Raw genomic sequence first — 19,806 nt, forward strand, 5'->3', positions numbered from 1 at the left:
CATTTTTTTAATTATGAAAATTTTATAAATGCTTATCAATTAAAGTCTTGTTTTAAAGAAAGCCCTGAAACTTTTACCATGCTTTACATAATTTATAAAGCATTTTACATACATATGAGACATTATCGTTTCTACAAAATGATATTCCTGTTTTACAGATAATAAATTACAATCAGATAATCTCAGAGTTAAGTTACTGTAACAAAAGATCTTTATCTTTTATCTTTATCTAACCTATCAATCCAGGTAACCAAATCCATAGAGAAATTTCTTACTTACAGCTCTGAAGTTTCAATATATTTCGCAGTTCCTTCAATAGTATTACAATATTCTGTGGCAAATTTGGTAATAAGCTGGAGTAAAGTAGCACTTTTATCATCCACAGGTTCACCATAGCTATTTAGAAGAGACTGATATTGAGCAGCTAAAACATTTATTCTTGTTTTCAACTCTGGCAAGCAATCTCTGATGTGATGCATCAGTAGCCTAACAAAGGTGAGAAAGGAAGAATTTTAAAGTAATTGTGTATTTTGAAGACCCAGGCAGGTCAAATTTTAAAATGCAAATAATAGGGAAACCTGTCAATTTGCCCTGGTAGGAAATAATGCAATCTTAGACTAGAAGGTAAATATGTAGCCTGAAAAAAATGACATGAAGGAAACCGTCTTAGTAAATGCTTTTTAAATGTGCCTTCAACCCATCAAATTGTAGCAACTGCTAGAGAATCAAATATAAATTGAAAAAAAATTTTTATATTATTGCAGTTACCTCAAAGAATGTAAGCTACTCAATCCAATTCTACCTACATTATTTTGGTTTCCGACTTATCTTTTACAATGGATACTCAGCATAGTGAAAATCAATCTTGTTAAGATACATATCCATCAACCTTTAATTTATTTAGGGAATAAGCCAAAAGTAAAAGAAAATAGCTTTTACTTCAGTCATTTATAAATTATTTAGAAAGGCCTTCTAATCCCTCTACCATCAGTGCATACTCAGAATTCAAGTTGTATAGTTTACATTCTTTTTATGAAGAGGAATAGAAGACATCCTAAATTAAGAATAGGTTATGTGAAAATTATAAATCTTAATTCAGTTCCTGAAATACAAAATGGAAATGAAGTCATCTGCCATCTAGTTCTATCATCAAAAGTAAAATGACTGTCAAGAATTTCATGATTAAGTTATTTTAAAATTCACTTGAGCATTCCTAGACTACATGATGATTTAATGCCAACCACCTCAATAAAAATAAATATCTACATTATAAGAACCTACTATACAAGAAACAAAAAGCGAAATTTTACAGACAAGGACACTATAAAAATGTAAGGAACGGATAATCAAAGGTCTCAGACACCTATTGGCAACCCAGAAACATCTCATTTTCCAAAAGGTAAAAAATGTTACCTGTTTAAAGTCCTGGCAAGATACTTTGTTCCATTTCTATTGGCCAGAGATGGGTATTTCTTTTGAAGGAAAGCATATTCATCACGGATTGAATCAGTTACACTCTTCTTATTATTAATATCTAGCTGGCTCCTAAGGTTGAAAAATAACAAAACTGTTCAACTAAAGTCAACTGTGGTACTAAGTACTCTGGATAATGAGGATGATGATAATGATGATGATGATGATGGCACCAGGCACTATAATGCCTGACATGAATTGTTAATTCTCACAATCAGTCTATGCAATAGGTATTATCCCATTTTATAGCAAAGTAACTAAGGCCCAGGGAGATTAACTAACTTACCCAAAGTCACATATTAAGTAGTTCAGCCAAGATTCAAACTGTGTGACTTTTAAGTAACCAATGCCTGAATAATTTAGGCCTCATTATTACCATTAACTACAGTCAAAAGCAGTACTCTTAAGTAACAGGGATAAACAGGTGAAAATATACGTGTGTCTTAATCAACTGTATATTTTATCCATGGACAGGCAACTAAATTGAAGAGTAGCCATCTACAAATACAACAAACAGTTTTATACCACCTGCTTGCATGAAAAGAGATAACAGGAATTTTTTTTAAAAAGAGTAAGGGTGAGGGAGAAGGACATGTGATTAGAAGCAGACAACTGTAAAGACATCACTTAGTAACATTTTCATTTTAAAAGGTCTGAGACCAAAGATGTTAGGAGCCATTTAAACCCACATTATATCTAGTTTGTAGATGAACTAGGAGTAGAACCCAGATCTCATGACAATTTCAGTGCTTCCTATATTATAAAGGCTTTGGACTAAGATCTCCATTTGAATCTGGCTCTGCTTTCACCAGCCATGTGACTTTGGTAAATGTATAACAAGTTTTCTGATTATAAAACAGACCAAAATACGTATCTCACAGGGATGTTGTAAGGGTTCAAAGAGATACGCTTAAAAATTTCTCACAGTAGAGTGTCTAAAACTTAAGTAGACACTCAACTGTAGTTAGTTTCCTTTCCACAATTTTTAATTTCACCTATTTATAATTAGGATACGTTTAATAAAATTTCTCCAAGTCACTTCCTGGCAATTACATAGAATCACTAATGCTAGGGGTTAAATCGATCTATTAAAATACTACCACCTTAAGAACACTTGACTGGTGTAAACTAAATAATACGTTTTTTTATCCAGTGCCCTCCTCATACATAATGTAATAGACAGGGACTTTTTAAGCCTAGCCATTAAATTTTCTTCCATTTTGTGGCACTGCTTACTTTAGAAACACTTTCTATTTAAAAATATCTACAGGAGGCTTTAGTGAATCTCTTCCTTTACAGCAATGAATTCTTTAGCAATACCAAGATTATAGTAAAAGGGGAAAAAGTAGGGACACTATCACATTTCAGACTGATTCAAAAAATTCAGATTTGCTTTGAAATGAGAATGCTGCAATTCTTATCCCATTCTTGATTGCTAACCTGTTAACTATTCCAATTATTCCCAGTTTGACTGGTATAACCCTTCCCATCAATACATCCATGGCATCAGTACCCGCATCCATGAGATCAAGTTTAGTGATTACAGCTAGGGTTCTGCGACCTGGTAAATGCAAAAAAGAAAAGAAATGACCCGTTAAATTAAGCTATTAAGTATTAATAAAGGAAAATCCTAATCTATAATCCCACCTAACATTACCATTGCCATCATTTTGGTAACGTTTTTCTAACCTTTGCTTACAAATACTTTTTAAAAACTACTTTTAATCATCATGTTTAATTAAAAAAATTTTTCACATATAATTTTTTATTAGCTCTTCAGGCTAACTTTTTTATTAGCATTTTAAAAATTTGTTTAAAATTCACTCATGCCTAGTGAGTGAATTTTTGCAGAGCACAAATTCACAAATTTTTTTTTTTTTTTTTTTTGCTCATTACAATTTATTCTTTCTTTCTGCCCACCCCTTGGCATCTCTTGCCACATAACCAGCCCACCCAACACTGTCTTGGGTTCAGGGCTGCTTCACAGAGGTACACAGTTCCACTGGTTCCAATCACAGGGCATGGGATATGATGCAGACTGTGACTAATTTTCTGTATGACTTTGTTGGCTCTGTATGGTTATATACGGGGAAGCCGAGTTTGTCCAGAGCCTGGGTGTGGACAAACAACATATGGGAAACGAGACCCTGGCCCCGGTACTCAGGCAGGGTGACCCCCAACTGCACTTCCCCTGTCTAGTCCATCAGGGACCAGGACACAGGGGAACCCTCTGGCCCCAGCAGGCAGAAGGTGGGGAAGGCCCGGATACAGCGCTCAATGAATCGCTGGCTCCTCTCATTGCCACCAAAATGCCAGAATTTATTCACCATGCCAGCGTGGACAGGATCCAGGGATGAGAGTTTAAACATCTCTTGGTTAATGGCTTTTTTTCAGTTCTATGAGTTTTGACAAATGCAATGTCACCACTACCTCAAAACAAAACAGTTCCATTGCCCCCCAACCCCCACCAAAATTTCCTTGTACTATCCCATTCCTAGTCTTGTCTTTTCCAGAATGCTATATAAATGGAATCATATATATAGCCTTTTGAGTTTGGCTTCTTTCACTTGGCATAATGCTTGTGAGAGTCATCTATTTTGTTGAACGTATCAATAGTTCATTCCTTGTTATTGCTGAGTAGTATTCCACAGTATGGACACACTATAGTCTAGTTAGTCATTCCCCATTTGAGAAACATCTGTGTTGTTCTCAGTTTTAGGAGATTAAGAATAAAGCTACTATAGATATTTGCATACAGGTTCTTTATATGAACATAGGTTTTCATTTAACATCGGTAAATAACCTAGGAGTGGAATTACAGATTTAACTGTTTAAGAAACTGAGAAACTTTTTCCCAAAGTGGCTATACCATTCCCACCAGCAATGTATGAGAGTTCCAGCTGCTCTGCATAATTTCCAATTTTACATATGGCATTTTTCAATTAAAAGCATTTTTGTATTTTGGTCCAAATCTATAAAATCATCCTTTTTAATGATTCCATATTCTATTATTATCTTATCATTCCTACTGTGGGCCATATATTGATTCTAATTTTTTATAAATAATACTGGATTGGATTATTTCCTTATACTATATTACTAGATTAAGATCACTAGATCAAAAGTACGATTATATTTATGGCTCAAGGGTCAGTTTAAAATAGAATTAATGTATATGAAATGCCTAACAGTTTACTTTATATAATAATAAAATTTAGATAAACATTTTGATATAGTTTATCTTTTAATCTAAAATGAACATTAATTACTCATATAATAAAAGTTTCTTAAAAACTTGAAATAAAAAATTTTGAGAAATGACGCCGTTTATAGGAATTTCAATTAGCAGTCTTAGCATTAACATTTCCTACCAAATTTTTATTTTAAATTTTTATTCAAAGTAGGAAATAAGAAACATGACACTGCCCACAGACCCTCAATACTCAGATGAAAAAAAAATGGCTCCTGTATACAGCAAAGCATACATTTATTAGCAGCAATAATAACTTACAGTCTGGCATCTTATATAAGATGCACACTGCAGCATTAGTCAGGTATCATATACTGACTCACAGCATGAACTATATTTCGAAGAATCCCCTCTGCCTTGAATCTCTGCAGAATGTAGATACCATAATTACCTACTATACTATAATAGTCTACAATGATTATCTACCATGACAGTTATTCTTAGAAATCAGCCATTCAAAAACCTAAATCATTTTATTTATACAAAACAAACTTTTTGCGAAGCCATCTTCTTATTTTAAAATCATTAGGTAATCATTACAAATATGGACATCATGTGAAGTATTTTTGCCTAGCCTGTACAGCAATTTATCCATTTCCACCAAAATTTCTAGTTGATAATATAAGTAAAATAGAAAAGCATTATTTTAAAAATGTGTATTAACAGCTAGAGATATTCTTTCTAAAAATAAAAACTCCTCTCGAGGGTAGATTTACCATGTTAACCAAGTATCTCATTAAAAATTAACATCTGTCCTTACCATCTGGATCTACCTCTCTTGAAATTTTAAGTGCCTCTGATGTTGCCATATCTGTATTAGCAGCAGTGACAGCGAGGATAATGGAATTTGGATTACTGATGAACCGAAGAATGAGCTCTCTGATTTGAAGCTCAATATCCTTAGGTTGATCACCTACAGGCACCTGGACCAAAAAGAGATGATCAAGGAACTAGTAATAAAAATCAACTCAGCTTTTTTTTCCCCTCCATTTAATCCAAAGAATATAGGCATTACTCTACTTACAGATAATTAAAATGAAATTATATACTACAGTATATATGAATTTGGTAATATGTAAAAGTCTCAAAATGTAATCTTGCAAATATCAAAAGTCTACCATGTTAACGATTGGTCAATATTAATTGCCTAGAGACAAATTCATTCATTCACTCAATTAGCAAGTATTTATTGGCAACCTTTATTTCAGGCACTGTTCTACATACCAGATTATATCACAGTAGTGAATAAGAGAAAGACCAAAATTCCTGCCTTCACTGAGCTTTAGTGATGAGAAGCAGATAATAAACGCATATATACATAGTATCTAGGTGGTGGTAGGGCTATGGAAAAAATAAAGGCAAACAGGAAGTTAAGGAATACTTAGTTATAGCTTATACTTTTAGGGACTTCCCTGGTGGTCCAGTGGCTAAGACTCTGCGCTCCCAATGCAGGAGACCCAGATTTGATCCCTGGTCAGGGAACTAGATCCCAAAGGCCGCAACTAGAAGATCCTGCATGCCACAACTAAGACCCGATGCAGCCAAATAAATAAAGAAAAACAAGCTTATACTTTTAAATCATTATTTTAAACGGGATTATGCTTTTAAATTGAGTAATCAGGGGAGACCTCACCCAGATAATGACATTTGAGAGAATGACCACAAACTGAAAGAGATAAGGGAGAGGTACAAGAAGATACCTGGGGGAAGAACATTCCAGTAAAGTGAACAAAATAGCAGAAGGCTGGAGCAGAAGGAGCTAGAAGAGTAATAGAGACAGATCAAGTAGATACTTTAGATCTCTTTAAGAACTTAAGCTTTTACTCTGAGTGAAGTGGGAAGCCAATCTAATTTTCACTTTAATAATATCACTCTGGCTGCTTAGTTAATAAATTATGAGGAAGACCTCTTAGGAGACTATGGTGGTAATCCAGCTGAGATGATAGTGGCTAGCTCAGGATGGTAGCTATGCGTTTGTAAGACGTGACAGAGTTCCAGATATACAGGCACACCTTGTTTTATTGCACTTTGCAGATATTGCATTTTTTACAAATTGGAGGTTCGTGCCAACCCTGTGAGAAGGAGGTCTATTGGCACTAATTTTTCCAAGAGCATTTGCTCGCTCTGTGTCTCTATATCACATTTTAATAATTCTTGAAATATTTCAAACCCTCCACCAGCAGAAAGATGACATAGACTCACTGAACATTCAGATGATGGTTAGCATTTTTCAGCAATAAAGTGTTTTTAATTAAGGTATGTACATCGCTTTTTTACATAGTGCTATTACACACCTAACAGACCAAAGTACAGTTGACCCTTGAAAAACAGTGTTGGGGCACTGACCCCCTCAGGTAGTCGAAAATATGCTTTTGACTTCCCCAAAATTTAACTACGAATAGCCTCCTGTTGAGTGGAAGCCTTACCAACAACAGGCAATTAACACATATTTTATATGTTATATGTATTATATACTGTATTCTTACAATAAGTAAGCTAAAGAAAATGTTAATAAGAAAATCGTAAGGAAGAGAAAATACATTTACAATACTGTACTCTATTTATCGATATTTTACGTCATCCGTTTACAAGATAAATCTTCTGTCAGTACCAACATCAATAGTCTTATAACAAAACACTGTAGATGTTATATGTTATTACTGACACTAGATATCAAAAATGAAAAGATAACGTAAAAAAGAAATTCGTATTTATTTACATATATAACAATTCATGCATTGATAACAAAGAAGCAGCAATACGATTGCTTTATGCTAGCCTAGTGTAATCGATATGATTGCTTCACAGTAGCCTAGCCTATACACTAATGAGTGAATCGTTATAAAATTTTTATAGCATACAGTGTTAAAGTCATATTCATAATACAGTATGGAAACCACTTACCTGTGATGACAGGCTGATACACAGTTTCTCCAATTACAAAAGAAAGGCATACTGCATGGTAATATAATTCTTTGAAAGCAAAGTTATAAAACAGTAAGAAAACACATTATTAATTTTACATTAAATATCATTCACCTTATACCTATATAAAGACAGGCTATCCATTTCAATACAAGTCTTGTACATGATGTTCTACATAATGAGTACTTAGGCAATGATGACAAAAGACACAAAAACATCTCACACAGTTCTTTTTTTATTTTTTTTAAAGGAACTAATTTTTTTTTTTAATTTATTTATTTTTGGCTGCATTGGGTCTTTGTTGCTGCACGCGGGCTTTCTCTAGTTGTGGCGAGCAGGGAGTACTCTGCGTTGCCGTGCGCAGGCTTCTCATTGCGGTTGCTTCTCTTGTTGCGGAGCATGGGCTCTAGGCACACAGGCTTCAGTAGTTGTGGCACGCGGGCTCAGTAGTTGTGGCTTGCAGGCTCTAGAGTGCAGTCTCAGTAGTTGTGGCGCATGGGCTTAGTTGCTCCACGGCCATGTGGGATTTTCCCGGACCAGGGCTCGAACCCATGTCCCCTGCATTGGCAGGTGGATTCTTAACTACTGCACCACCAGGGAAGACCTCTCATACAGTTCTTGCCATACAGTTACTAGATTTCACAAGCAGACACACACATATACAACAGAACTCTATGGCATGATGATTATTTGCTATTAATAAGTGGAAGTGGATCATCCTCATTGTTGTTCATGTGAAGTAGATGGAAGAAGAGGTGGATCTGGTCTTGCTGTGTCAGGAGTGGTAGAGGCAGAAAAAACGGAGGAGGCAGAAGGGAAGGCAGGAGAGGCAGGCACACTCAGTGTAGCTTGACAGAAATACATCATAATTTCTGTCTGACTCTTGTTTTTTCACTCTAAAAATGTTTCTATATGGTGCCAATCCTTCTTCCACCAAGTCAAAATCAGTCTTGAATAATTGGAACTCTTTGACAGATCGTGTAATGTCAATTTGTTTTCAGGCACTGCTTCTTTTACATCTTCTTCCTCATCATCTGGCACTGTTTCAAAAGTACTCATTTCCATCAAGTCATCTTCTGTTAATTCCTCCCATGCACTGTCTACTTTAGCTCTTGAATTTCTACAAGATTCATATATTGAAACCCTTTACCCACCCACCCACTTTTCTTTTGGACATGTCCACAGTCTCTTTCATGATTTCCTTGATTGGCTCTGTCGTAAATCCTGAAGTCTTACACAACATCTGGACACAGCTTTCTCCAGCAGGAATTTATTATTTCAGACTTAATGCCTTTCATGGCTTTTTCAATAACAACATCTTCAATAGTGTAATCCTCCCAGACTTTCATGATGTTCTAACAGGGTTCTCCTCCATAGTATTGACAATCCTTTCCATAGAGTTCCATGTGTAATGAGCCTTAAAGGTCCATATGACTCCCTGATTTAGAGGGTGAATAAGGGACATTGGGTTTGGAGACAAGTAGACCACTTCAACACCTGTGGCCAGGGGCACTGTCTAATACCAAAAGAACTTTAAAAGGCAGTCCCTTACTGGAAAGGTACTTCCTGCTTCAGGTACAAAGCATTGATGGAACCAGTCCAGGAAAAGGGTTCTCTTTGTCCAGGCCTTCTTTTGGGGCAACCAAAAGACTGACAGCTGGTGTTTCTCTTTTGCCTTCAAGGCTTGGGGGTTAGCAGCTTAATAAATAAGGGAAGTCCTGATCATGAACCCAACTGCATTTGCACAAAACAGTAGAGCTGGCCTATCCCTTCCTTCCTTACATCCTGGTGCCTGCTTCTCTTCCTTACTAATAAATATCCTTTGTGGCATTCTTTTTCCAGAATAGGGCACTTTCATCTGCATTAAAAACCTGTTCAGGCAGATATCCTTTCTCCTTAATGATTTTATTAATAGCATCTGAGAACTTGTCTGCTGCCTCCTGTTACCTTGACATTTTTTAAGCCAAACCTCTTTCTGAAATTATCAAACTATCCTTTGTTGGCAATAAATTATACAGCTTTAGATCCTTCACCTTCCTTTTGCTTTAAGTTGTCATATGTTGACTTTGCTTTTTCTCAAATAATGTTATAGTCTATAGGTATGCCTTTCCTACAGCAATCCAGCACACACATAAAAGTTGAAATTTCAATACAAGATATAAAGGCATTGCACATAAAGTGCAAGGTTTTCATGCCTTCTGGCATAGCTGCAGCACTGCCTTCATGAATTTCCTTTTCTTTTTTTTTTACAATGGTTCTTAAGCTGGATTCATTTATCTTGAAATGGTGGGCAACTGCAGACCTCAATCTACAGGGCATATCAAGCAATTCAACTTTTTCTTGTAACATCATGACTTTTCACTGCTTCTTGGGAGCACTTCCAGCATCACTAGTGGCACTTCATATGGGTCTCATGGTGTTAATTCAAGGTTTACGGTATTACACTAAACATGATGAAAAATATGCAAGAACCACAGAGATCACCTTTTACCATGATTTACTGGAGAGATGAACTGCTCAAGCAGAGATGATTAGCATCACACGGCATTTTAACAGGCTATTCACAATACTTGAGCTCAGCACAACAGCAACAGAAGGTGGCTATGAAATTATTACAGTAGTACAGTATGTACTACAGTTCATCTTACGCAGTTATGATTAAACACTGCATCTTTACATTTGTTTACATTTCTTTCTGCTTCAAACGGCACCATGTACAGTCTGTGTGTGCATAGGTTTTGATAAATTTTAACTTTTTATAATAGATTTGTATGTTAATTTTTATTAATTTTTTCAGTATTTCTAGGCTATGCAGTTGTCTGCAAGTTTTTTCAAATTGTCACAAATCTCCAGAAAATTTTTCCAATATATTTATCGAAAAAAATCCACATATAAGTGGACCCATGCAGTTCAAACCCTTGTTCAAGGGTTGACTGTATGGTGTAAACATAACTTTTATATGCACTGGATAAACAAAAAATTTGTGTGATTTGCTTTATTGCGATATTCACTTTATTGCAATATTCACTTTATTGTTGTGGTCTGGAACCAAACCTGCAATATCTCCAAGGTATGCCTGTATTTTAAAGGTAAGGAGAGCTAGAGGATTTGTTGACAGAGAAATTAGGGTGTAGGATAAGAAGTATCAAGGATGACTACAAACTTTTTGGCTAAGCAACTGGCAGAACAGAGTTGCCATTTACTAAGATGGAGGAGACTGTAGAAAGATCAAGTCAGGTTGAGGGACAGATCAGGCATTTGGTATTAGACACATCAAGTTTGAAATGCCTATTAGACATCTGAAGTGTGTATGTCAAGTAGACAGTGGATATACAAGATGAATATACAAGTCTGGAGATATTTGAGTGTTGTCAGCATACAGACACTCATATTTAAAGTCATAAGACTGGATGAAATCCTCAAGAGGTTAGGTGTACCCCTTTGACAAGAGGTCCAAAAACTTAAGCTTTGGGGCACTCACTGTTTAGACATTGAGAAGACAAGAAACCAGCAAAAGAGACTGAGAAGGAATGACCAGTAAGATCAGAAATAATCCTCTAGAGTGTGGTATCCTGGAAGCAGAGTAAAGAAAGTGTTTCAAGGAGAAAGAAGGGCTCAACTATGTCAAATGCTGCTAATAGATCAAGGTAGTTGCAAAAAAAAAGGTGATTAATCTATATGAGGTTAAGGAAAAACTACATTTGTTCAAGTGAAAACAAATATGATCATACCCACAATGAGTAACAACTATTCTTTACCTTAGTCATTCCTGGCAAATCCACAAGTGTCAGATTGACAACATTGGGTGAAAAAATCTTAAGATGAATTGGTTCAGGGCTTACTCCCTAAAAATAAGTTTTAAAATATCATATTAAAATCACATTAAAATTTCAATGAATAAAAATGCTAAAGTAAACCTCATTTTAAGTATTATACATTAGATGCTTTTAAATATTAAATAAACCATGATTTCTAAAACATTTCAACAATCAAAACCCGATGAAACATATAGGAAATAAGGCAGCTAGCCATAGGTTATAATCCCATCCAACCTTATACTATTAATATACACAATTTATTTCCCCTATATTATTTCACATTCTTTTCTCTGGATTCTCAGCAGATAACGTTTCTTAAATATGTTTAATAGACTTAGTGCTAAACAAAAGAATAATGTATCACTATCCAAATTTATGAAGTTCTTGAGTTCAGGGAGTGAGACATAGGTAACAAGTTATCCAAATCAGGGAAGTATGGCGGCGGCAGCAGTAACTAAAAGGTAACCTGCCCAGAGACCAATAATAAATAAAGCTTGGTCAATCACTAAAACAGAGACAAATATCCTGAATAGGCATAAAGAAATTAACATGGCTCCAAAAATGCCTTTTTGTCAGGAAAAACCTCTCCAGCACAGCATCCGGCAGATAAAAGGACTCAATAAGTATTTTTTAATATTAGTACTTAGCTAAGGCCCACTTGTGGGATTAAATGTACCCATACAAGAATGGAGGTAACAACAAAAGAGAAGGGAACAGAAAAGTAATAAGAATAAAGAAAGAAGAGAGAGAACACAGAAGCATTTAAGGGAGTCAGTGATAGTGCCTCGTGTCAAAATTAATCGTATCTTAGACACCTAACTTACTTTAAATTCTCAGAATCTGAGAAGACAATTCAGCTGTTAACATTACTTTTCATTTTCATTGAAAAAAAACCCCTTAATTTCCCTCTGTTTGCTTTCATAAGTAAATCTAGCCTTACTCAGGTAAGAAAAAGAGCTCTTCAAAATACATGGATCTTGTAAGTTATATATTGCTTCTTAAATTAGAATACAGTCAATCCAGCAGAAAAAGATAACACTGTAGGAAGTATTAAATTAAAAAGTTACATAATGAAGTGATATATACATCTCAAGATCAAGAATAAACACCTAAATGAAATATCTGATAGCATATAAAAACTCTAAGAAACAAAAGGTATTAAATAAAGTTTTTATATATTTGGGAAAATACTCCATTAGTTTCAAAGACCAGAATACTCTTGATGATATATTTACCAATGGGTATAATTTCCAGCTCTAAAGAGATGCCTACCTTATTATTTCCTGAAATCCTTTCTGTTTCATTTTCAATTTCTTGTCGAATTTCATCAAAATCTGTGTAAAGCTAAAAATTATTGAAACAAAAAACACGGTATTCAAAATAAGATTAAAAGTTCTTAAGCAGGGATTGATAAATTTCAAGGATGTTTATGGATCTGCTTCAGAGAATTAGTAAACAAACTCTAATATACACATATATTTTTTCTGAGCCAAAGAGTCATAGTTTATATCAGTTTTTCAACGCTGCCTGAGCCCACAACAGTTAAGAGTCTCAGAGAGAACAGGGCTCAACTTAAATGTTTTCCAAATAAACTACTATGGTTAGAAATGTTAAGATAAGATTTATTTTATAAGGAACAGCTGCTTCAAGATAACAATGCTACATTGCCAATCATAAGAAACTAAATTATCAACTACTTGTACCCCAAAAAAATGTTTTCAACATGTTACTTCTTCACCATATTCTTCTACAATTACCTTATTTTTGGTGTGAAGAAATTTACCCCATTCTTCTGCTTCAACCCCTGGAAAAAGAAAAACTCCATTTATTGGAAACTATGGAAATTACTTTTTATCTCTATTTAGGAATTCAAAAAGGCAGTACAATATTATTTTTTCCTATTTTGCCATTAACTACAAGTTAACTTATATTTTAAGATCTGCTAAATTATACTCTCACATTTTAAGAATTGTACCAGGTATTTCAGAAATGACTAATTTCAGAGTTGCTCACAGGTCTTCCCACTATTTGAAATCTAGATTTTAACAAATAAAACTGTTTACCTCTCCTCATATTATAATAAAATATGTATACTTTATTTTTAAATATCTTACACATAAAAAGCAGTTTATCTGATGAAAATACTCAAGCTAATGGCTAAAAGAAGAAAACTTATGAGTCATACTGAATAATAGTGCAAAAAGCATATATAATAGATTTACATGTAACTCATAAAAATTTGCAATATGTGAATGAAACAGCTAACTTTTCATTCTGTTTTGTCGTTTTTATTTTAATTTGATTTCTTGTTGGTAACCCATAAAGTCACAATTTGTCGTTACTTTAAAGAGCTCTCTCAGTAGTGTGAAGCTACTCCATAATTTATATGCGTTTTCAACGTGATTTTTCCCCCCCAGGAACAAGATTATGTTCTCCCTTGGAATTGAAGGTAGGTAAGAAATGAAATGGCACGGGGTGTGGGGAACCTGGCATATGCCCTGTATGGAGTTGCTACTCGCCAGTAGTTTCCAAAAATAGGTCTGTTCCTCTTGCACTTGCTGAAAAAAGGAAAAATTATTCACTGCAGGTACTGTTTTGAGTGGTCTGAGACTTGGAGACCAAATTTTGTTCTGATTTTCCCAGAGAAGCTAGAAATGCTTAATTGTAGAAAGGTAAACTAACTTTGCCTCCCCGAAGCACAGCTATTCTGTTTTTGCCAAAAACAGAGTTTCAAACATCTTAATGATTAAGTTTATGAGTAACACATACCAGCCACCTGAGATCAAAATAAAAATGACTGTAAGATATTCAAATAAATATTTACTGAGGAAAAGGTGGATCAATTTCTTTGGTGGGATAAAGGTAAAGAAACTGGATCCTTTTTGCAAGTAAAATGCTCACCTACTTGAAGCTTAGTACCTTCTTCCAAGAAGTCTCATTGGAGGACTGGAGTAATCTAGATGAATAGAACTCAGAGGCAGGTACTATATACCAAAGGGGTGTTTTTAATTTACCTTATCATATAGAAGAGGCCTGGCTTCACAAGCATGTTTTTAAAAATAAAAATAAAATAAATTACATTCACCACCAAAAAAAGCCTGCATTCTGATGCAATGCCAAAAGGTAACAAGAACCACTAACACCTGCAATCAATCAATGTGGATAGGCAAATAAAAATGGAAGAAAAAAAATGCACACAGCCTGTAAGAGTACAAAAGCACACATGCAGGCACAATAGGAAAAGAAGGGCCAAAAACAAATGGATAAAGGAAACCTTTAGAAAGGTGTCTTGAGTTTTTCCATGTAGCAGGGTCTGTAGTTAAAGAGAAACAGCACAGAATGATAAGTTTAGTGCTTATCCCTAATATTTCAAACCTTTCTAAAAAATCAAGTGTGCAAAAAACCTGAACACATTTCAAATGCCATTTCAAATGCATTCAATTATTCCAAATTTACAACTATAAAATTTCCATTACAATTAGTTATAATTAGAGGGATTATATAATATTTTAAATGACACAAATGAAGTATATAGTGTGCCATAATTTATTTTTTATTTTCCATTACACCTAATTATATCACCTCTGGTTTCTAATTCTAACAAAATGGATTAAAATTAATTTACTATTCAAAAATTTGTCTTAGACATCTGATAACTATGGGTAAAGATAAATTACCTAGTGGAAAAAAATCTACAAAACATATCAAACACAATCTTTCAAAACCTTTAAAGTAAATGTGAAAGTATTTACCAATTGAGCTTTCTAAGGGATTATTTTCTTTGAAATATATATTGAATTTAACAGAACACCACAGAAACAGTTTTGGTCTTTAGTCAGCATGCTACTTTTGGATTTAGTCTACAAGGAGATCTGAGGAAAACTTGATTTATTTCTTATGAATATATGAAAGGTAATCATAGAGTTCAAAGTTCAAACTAAATCACCATCTCACTTGAAAACAGTTTTTGTTTTTAATAAGATTTTATCAGAAAATTCTTTTACATTGGCAGAAGTGGGGGGCAAGATGAGAAATACTATAAATCTATATATTGACACCTCAATTATCCTATGTAGTTGGCAGAATGAGGGATCTCATGTTATATAAATTTTCCTGATAATTGAATTATACATAGTAATACTTAAATAGTTTAGCCAGTTTTGATGGACCTATATTTAAAATGGATTATACTGCTCCATGTCGTGTTAGAATCCACTGCTCTTAAACTTACCTATTAATGGTAACTTATGCCTTTGTTATATAATAGAGCCCTTTGAGGCTACAAATCCCTATACAAAATGGTTAGAGACTGATTTTTTCTTTTTTTGAAGTTCTCCTGTCTTTATGTTTTCCTCCCCTTTCTCCTGTATGGTTGCCAGGCTGTCAGGTAGTTCATACTCTTCTGGCTGTCTCCTGCTTCACTGTTCCTAATTTCCTCTAGGGTAGAATGATTTGTGGTAAGGTAGAACTGTTTATCCTAAGGATAAATGGGCTCTGATGAGAAGTTAAAGAACTATTCTAGTTATTAATAAGATATATGACATTTAGTACTCAAAATTTACAAAATCTATTTTGTGTTCTGGGTGGCTGAGTTGTCATTTGAAGTGAGGTTTTATGTTTTTTAATATAAAAAATAAGCACTAAGCTTGGGGAAAGAAAAAAATATATATATATATAGGTAAAGATATGCAGATTTACTGACCAACCACCAAGAAGAGACATCAACAAAACAGAGTGGACATACAAACAAAGAGATACCAAGGAACTGACACTTCTATAGGTGAAATGTACACCCCTTCCAGAAACACTGCCCACATCTGCAAATAGTTTCTGAGAGACAGGATATCATCTGCCCTTTTCAAGGTGACTGAAGAAAATGAAGAGTTAAAAGCAACAGACTTAACACCATACAGTTTCTTGAAGTCTTAGTTTAAGGTATTTGGTAAAACTGATGATGTTAGTTAGTGAGAATGAAATTTTTAAAGAGTTATTCTATACATTTGAAGCTGGACCATAAATTAGTCCAAAATGATTAAATTCAAGGTTCAGAATTTCAATAATAAAGAAATATTACAGAAAAGCAAAGCGATGAATAATATACCAAGAAGATACCTAATATAATTAAAAGACTCCTACATATCCTCTGGCAGTCTATCCAAAAATAGTTATCATTATATCATTATATGTTAACATCTACAACTTCATTAACTTGCTTTAGCGATTAACTTTCTGTAGTCATTGTAGATGCTCATGACAGGTCTTTTTTTTCCCCTTTAAAAAAAAAAATCAAACTATCACAACAATGCTCCTATAATAAGTAAAGGAAAAGATCAGATACAGAAATTAAAGTAACTCCAATTGCATCAAATTATCATCCCATCTTAGATTAGAATATAAGAAACAGAATGAAACTTCACTGAAAACAGATCTCTGCAGAATGAGAAACAAATATGGTACTCTGCTGCAAATGCAATTTAATACTTAGAACATTTTACAGACTTTTATAAATAAGACAAAATGTGAACCAAACACTGAAGATTAAACATATTACTCTCATCAAATATTCCAAATCTCACTAATGTAAAAGTATGATTAATAGAGGATACATATTTAATAGACAATTTAAAACATGCTAATAAAGATAGTGTGTCTTAGGGCTTCCCTGGTGGCACAGTGGTTGAGAGCCCGCCTGCCGATGAAGGGGACGCGGGTTCGTGCCCCGGTCCAGGAAGATCCCACATGCTGCGGAGCGGCTGGGCCCGTGAGCCGTGGCCATTGAGCCTGCGCGTCCAGAGCCTGTGCTCCGCAACGGGAGAGGCCACAACAGTGAGAGGCTCACATACCGCAAAAAAAAAAAAGAAAAAAGATAGTGTGTCTTAAAATATTTTCAGTTTAACCAAAGAAGAACTGCTATAAAGGATGGTGCATATTTTCTTATCATGATACTCCACGTTTACTATTTGGGTGAGGGAGGAATCTAAAAAGTATGTGCTATATAGGTAAGCCTTAGCAAGAGAAGGATAGTAAAAAAAATAATAATAATTAGAGACCTCCCTGGCAGTCTGGTGGTTAAGACACCATGCTTCCACTGCAGGAAGTGTAGGTTCAATCCCCGGTCGGGGAACTAAGATACCTCATGCTACGTGGAGTGGCAAAAATAATAATAATTTTTTTAGAAAAACTCTTTCTAAAAATAATATTCATCTTAGGGCTTCCCTGGTGGCGCAGTGGTTTAGAGTCCGCTTGCCAATGCAGGGGACACGGGTTTGTGCCCCGGTCTGGGAAGATCCCACATGCCGTGGAGCGGCCAGGCCCGTGAGCCATGGCCGCTGAGCCTGCGCGTCCAGAGCGTGTGCTCCGCAACGGGATAGGCCACAACAGTGAGAGGCCAAGACCAGAAAAGGGAAGGTAAGATAACATTGTCATGCTGAAAAGCTAAATCATTTTAATTTTATTTAAAAGTAAATATTTAAACTAGAATCTAAAATATTTAAATTCTAGGGACTTCCCTGGTGGTCCAGTGGTTAAGACTCTGCGCTTCCACTACAGGGGGCACAGGTTCGATCCCTGGTCGGAAAACTAAGATCCCACGTGCCGCCTGGCATGGGGAAAAAAAGAAAATATTTCAATTCTAAAACAAAGTGAAAAAGCAAAAACATTGTTTTAAACACAAGGAAAAAAAGTTTAAAACACTCCAAAAGACACAAAATCTTTTAAAAATAACTGATTCTCGTTTACCAAGTAGCTCACTAGATCCTCCACTAAATAGCATTAACAACAGTTTACTAAACTGAATTACCAAAAAGGTTCTCTTTCAAACAAGTTGACTCACGGTCCTCAAAAACAACAAAAATTACTCTTTTTTTTTTTTTTTTTTTTTTTTTTTTTTTTTTGCGGTACGCGGGCCTCTCACCGTTGTGGCCTCTCCCACACCGGGGCACGAACCCGTGTCCCCTGCATCGGCAGGCGGACTCCCAACCACTGCGCCACCAGGGAAGCCCAAAATTACTCTTTTTTAACGAGAAAAGATGCATACCACTTTTCTTCACAAGACTCCTGATTTTGCTACAGCCACTAATTTCTAATTAGCTCATATCTTTTGAAGATTGGACCAAAAATGAAGAATTTTTAAATAATTTATATTCCAATTCTAAAATTTACCATTTTCTTCTCCTGTTGTTTTTCGTTTATCTTCGGGTGAAACATGGACTAGCTGCAGAATGAGAGGTCTCCGGGTGACAATACCAGTGCCTCTGGGAAGCAGGTCCCTCCCCACTAGGCTTTCTAGCACTGAGCTCTTTCCACTGCTCTGAAAACGGAATACACAAGAGCAAAATGAGTTTCTTAACAGATTTTTTTGTAACTCAGTAAGACTATGCTATATAATTACTTTAAAAAAATTATTGCCAAGTCTTTTAAAATGAAAGTTTAAAATGAAGTTTATTTTCTATTATATGATCTTTATTTCTTTAAAATAAAAAAGTACAAAAAGAGAAAATATATACCCTAGTGCAAAATCAATTAGTTATGTGGTAACAATATCTATGATTATTTCATGGGATATATAAAAATTTATAACTCAAAACAAAAGAGAGAGACAATATGAAAGCCCCAATTCCCCATAATTTTCCTACCTTTTCTGATACTCTCAACCATATAATATTAGGTATTTTCAAAACCTATATAATATTGGTATACATAAAATTATGCCCAGAATATGTAGATACTTTACTTTAAATGGGATAGTAGTACTATGTGTATTTTTCTCTAACCCACTTTTATTTTTAATATAACAATCAGGGATATCATTCCATATCAATATATTTACTTCTGTGCTTAATAGTTAAATAGTATTCTGTATGTAAAACCAAACCCCAACTGATGGACATTTAAATGGTCCTTGCCACTATTAACAATGCTGCAATAAACATACTTTGTACATATAACCTTACTCACTTATCCTATTACCTCATTAGATTTACTTAGTTCATTAAATGAAATTGCTGTGATTAAAGAGCATACAGATTTTATGCATTCAGATACTAGCAGACTGCACACTACAAGATGGGGGGCACCAAGCTATGCTTTATGTTCAATCTGCTGCATCCCCATCAGCATTGGGCATTACCACTTTTTTGAGTCTTTGCTACTTTTTTTTGATAGATAAACACTGACAGTTCATTTAAATTTGCATTTCTTTATTATTCAGCCTAGTATCACTTTGTTTAAGGGCCTTTTGTATTTCTCCTTCAGTGATTTGCTTGTTCAAATGCTGGTATATTATGTGTCTTATTAGTTTATAAAGATCTTTATCCATATAAGTATTTATTTTTTGTTGTT

The 19,806-nt window shown here is 34.7% G+C and overlaps 1 protein-coding gene across 7 annotated transcripts in view; it reads right to left on the reverse strand.

Moving 5' to 3' along the window:
• DNM1L (dynamin 1 like) overlaps positions 1-19,806 on the reverse strand; it is a 61,995-nt gene that overhangs the window by 14,335 nt on the left and 27,854 nt on the right. For 4 of the 7 annotated variants that reach the window (XM_024747110.1, XM_024747103.1, XM_024747107.1 and 1 more), the window contains exons 2-9: positions 18,628-18,775; positions 13,224-13,270; positions 12,739-12,810; positions 11,407-11,493; positions 5,484-5,646; positions 2,914-3,034; positions 1,414-1,545; positions 280-486 (exon numbers count right to left, since the gene is read on the reverse strand). In XM_024747110.1, the coding sequence (XP_024602878.1) occupies positions 280-486; positions 1,414-1,545; positions 2,914-3,034; positions 5,484-5,646; positions 11,407-11,493; positions 12,739-12,810; positions 13,224-13,270; positions 18,628-18,775 (977 nt within the window). Of the gene's footprint in view, positions 1-279; positions 487-1,413; positions 1,546-2,913; positions 3,035-5,483; positions 5,647-11,406; positions 11,494-12,738; positions 12,811-13,223; positions 13,271-14,740; positions 14,780-18,627; positions 18,776-19,806 lie in introns of all 7 variants that reach the window. The other 3 variants (XM_024747104.1, XM_024747109.1, XM_024747105.1) reach the window with 1 other exon arrangement.

Source organism: Neophocaena asiaeorientalis, unplaced genomic scaffold, assembly GCF_003031525.2.
Source record: "Neophocaena asiaeorientalis asiaeorientalis breed wild unplaced genomic scaffold, Neophocaena_asiaeorientalis_V1.1 scaffold487, whole genome shotgun sequence".
Lineage (NCBI taxonomy): Eukaryota > Metazoa > Chordata > Mammalia > Artiodactyla > Phocoenidae > Neophocaena > Neophocaena asiaeorientalis.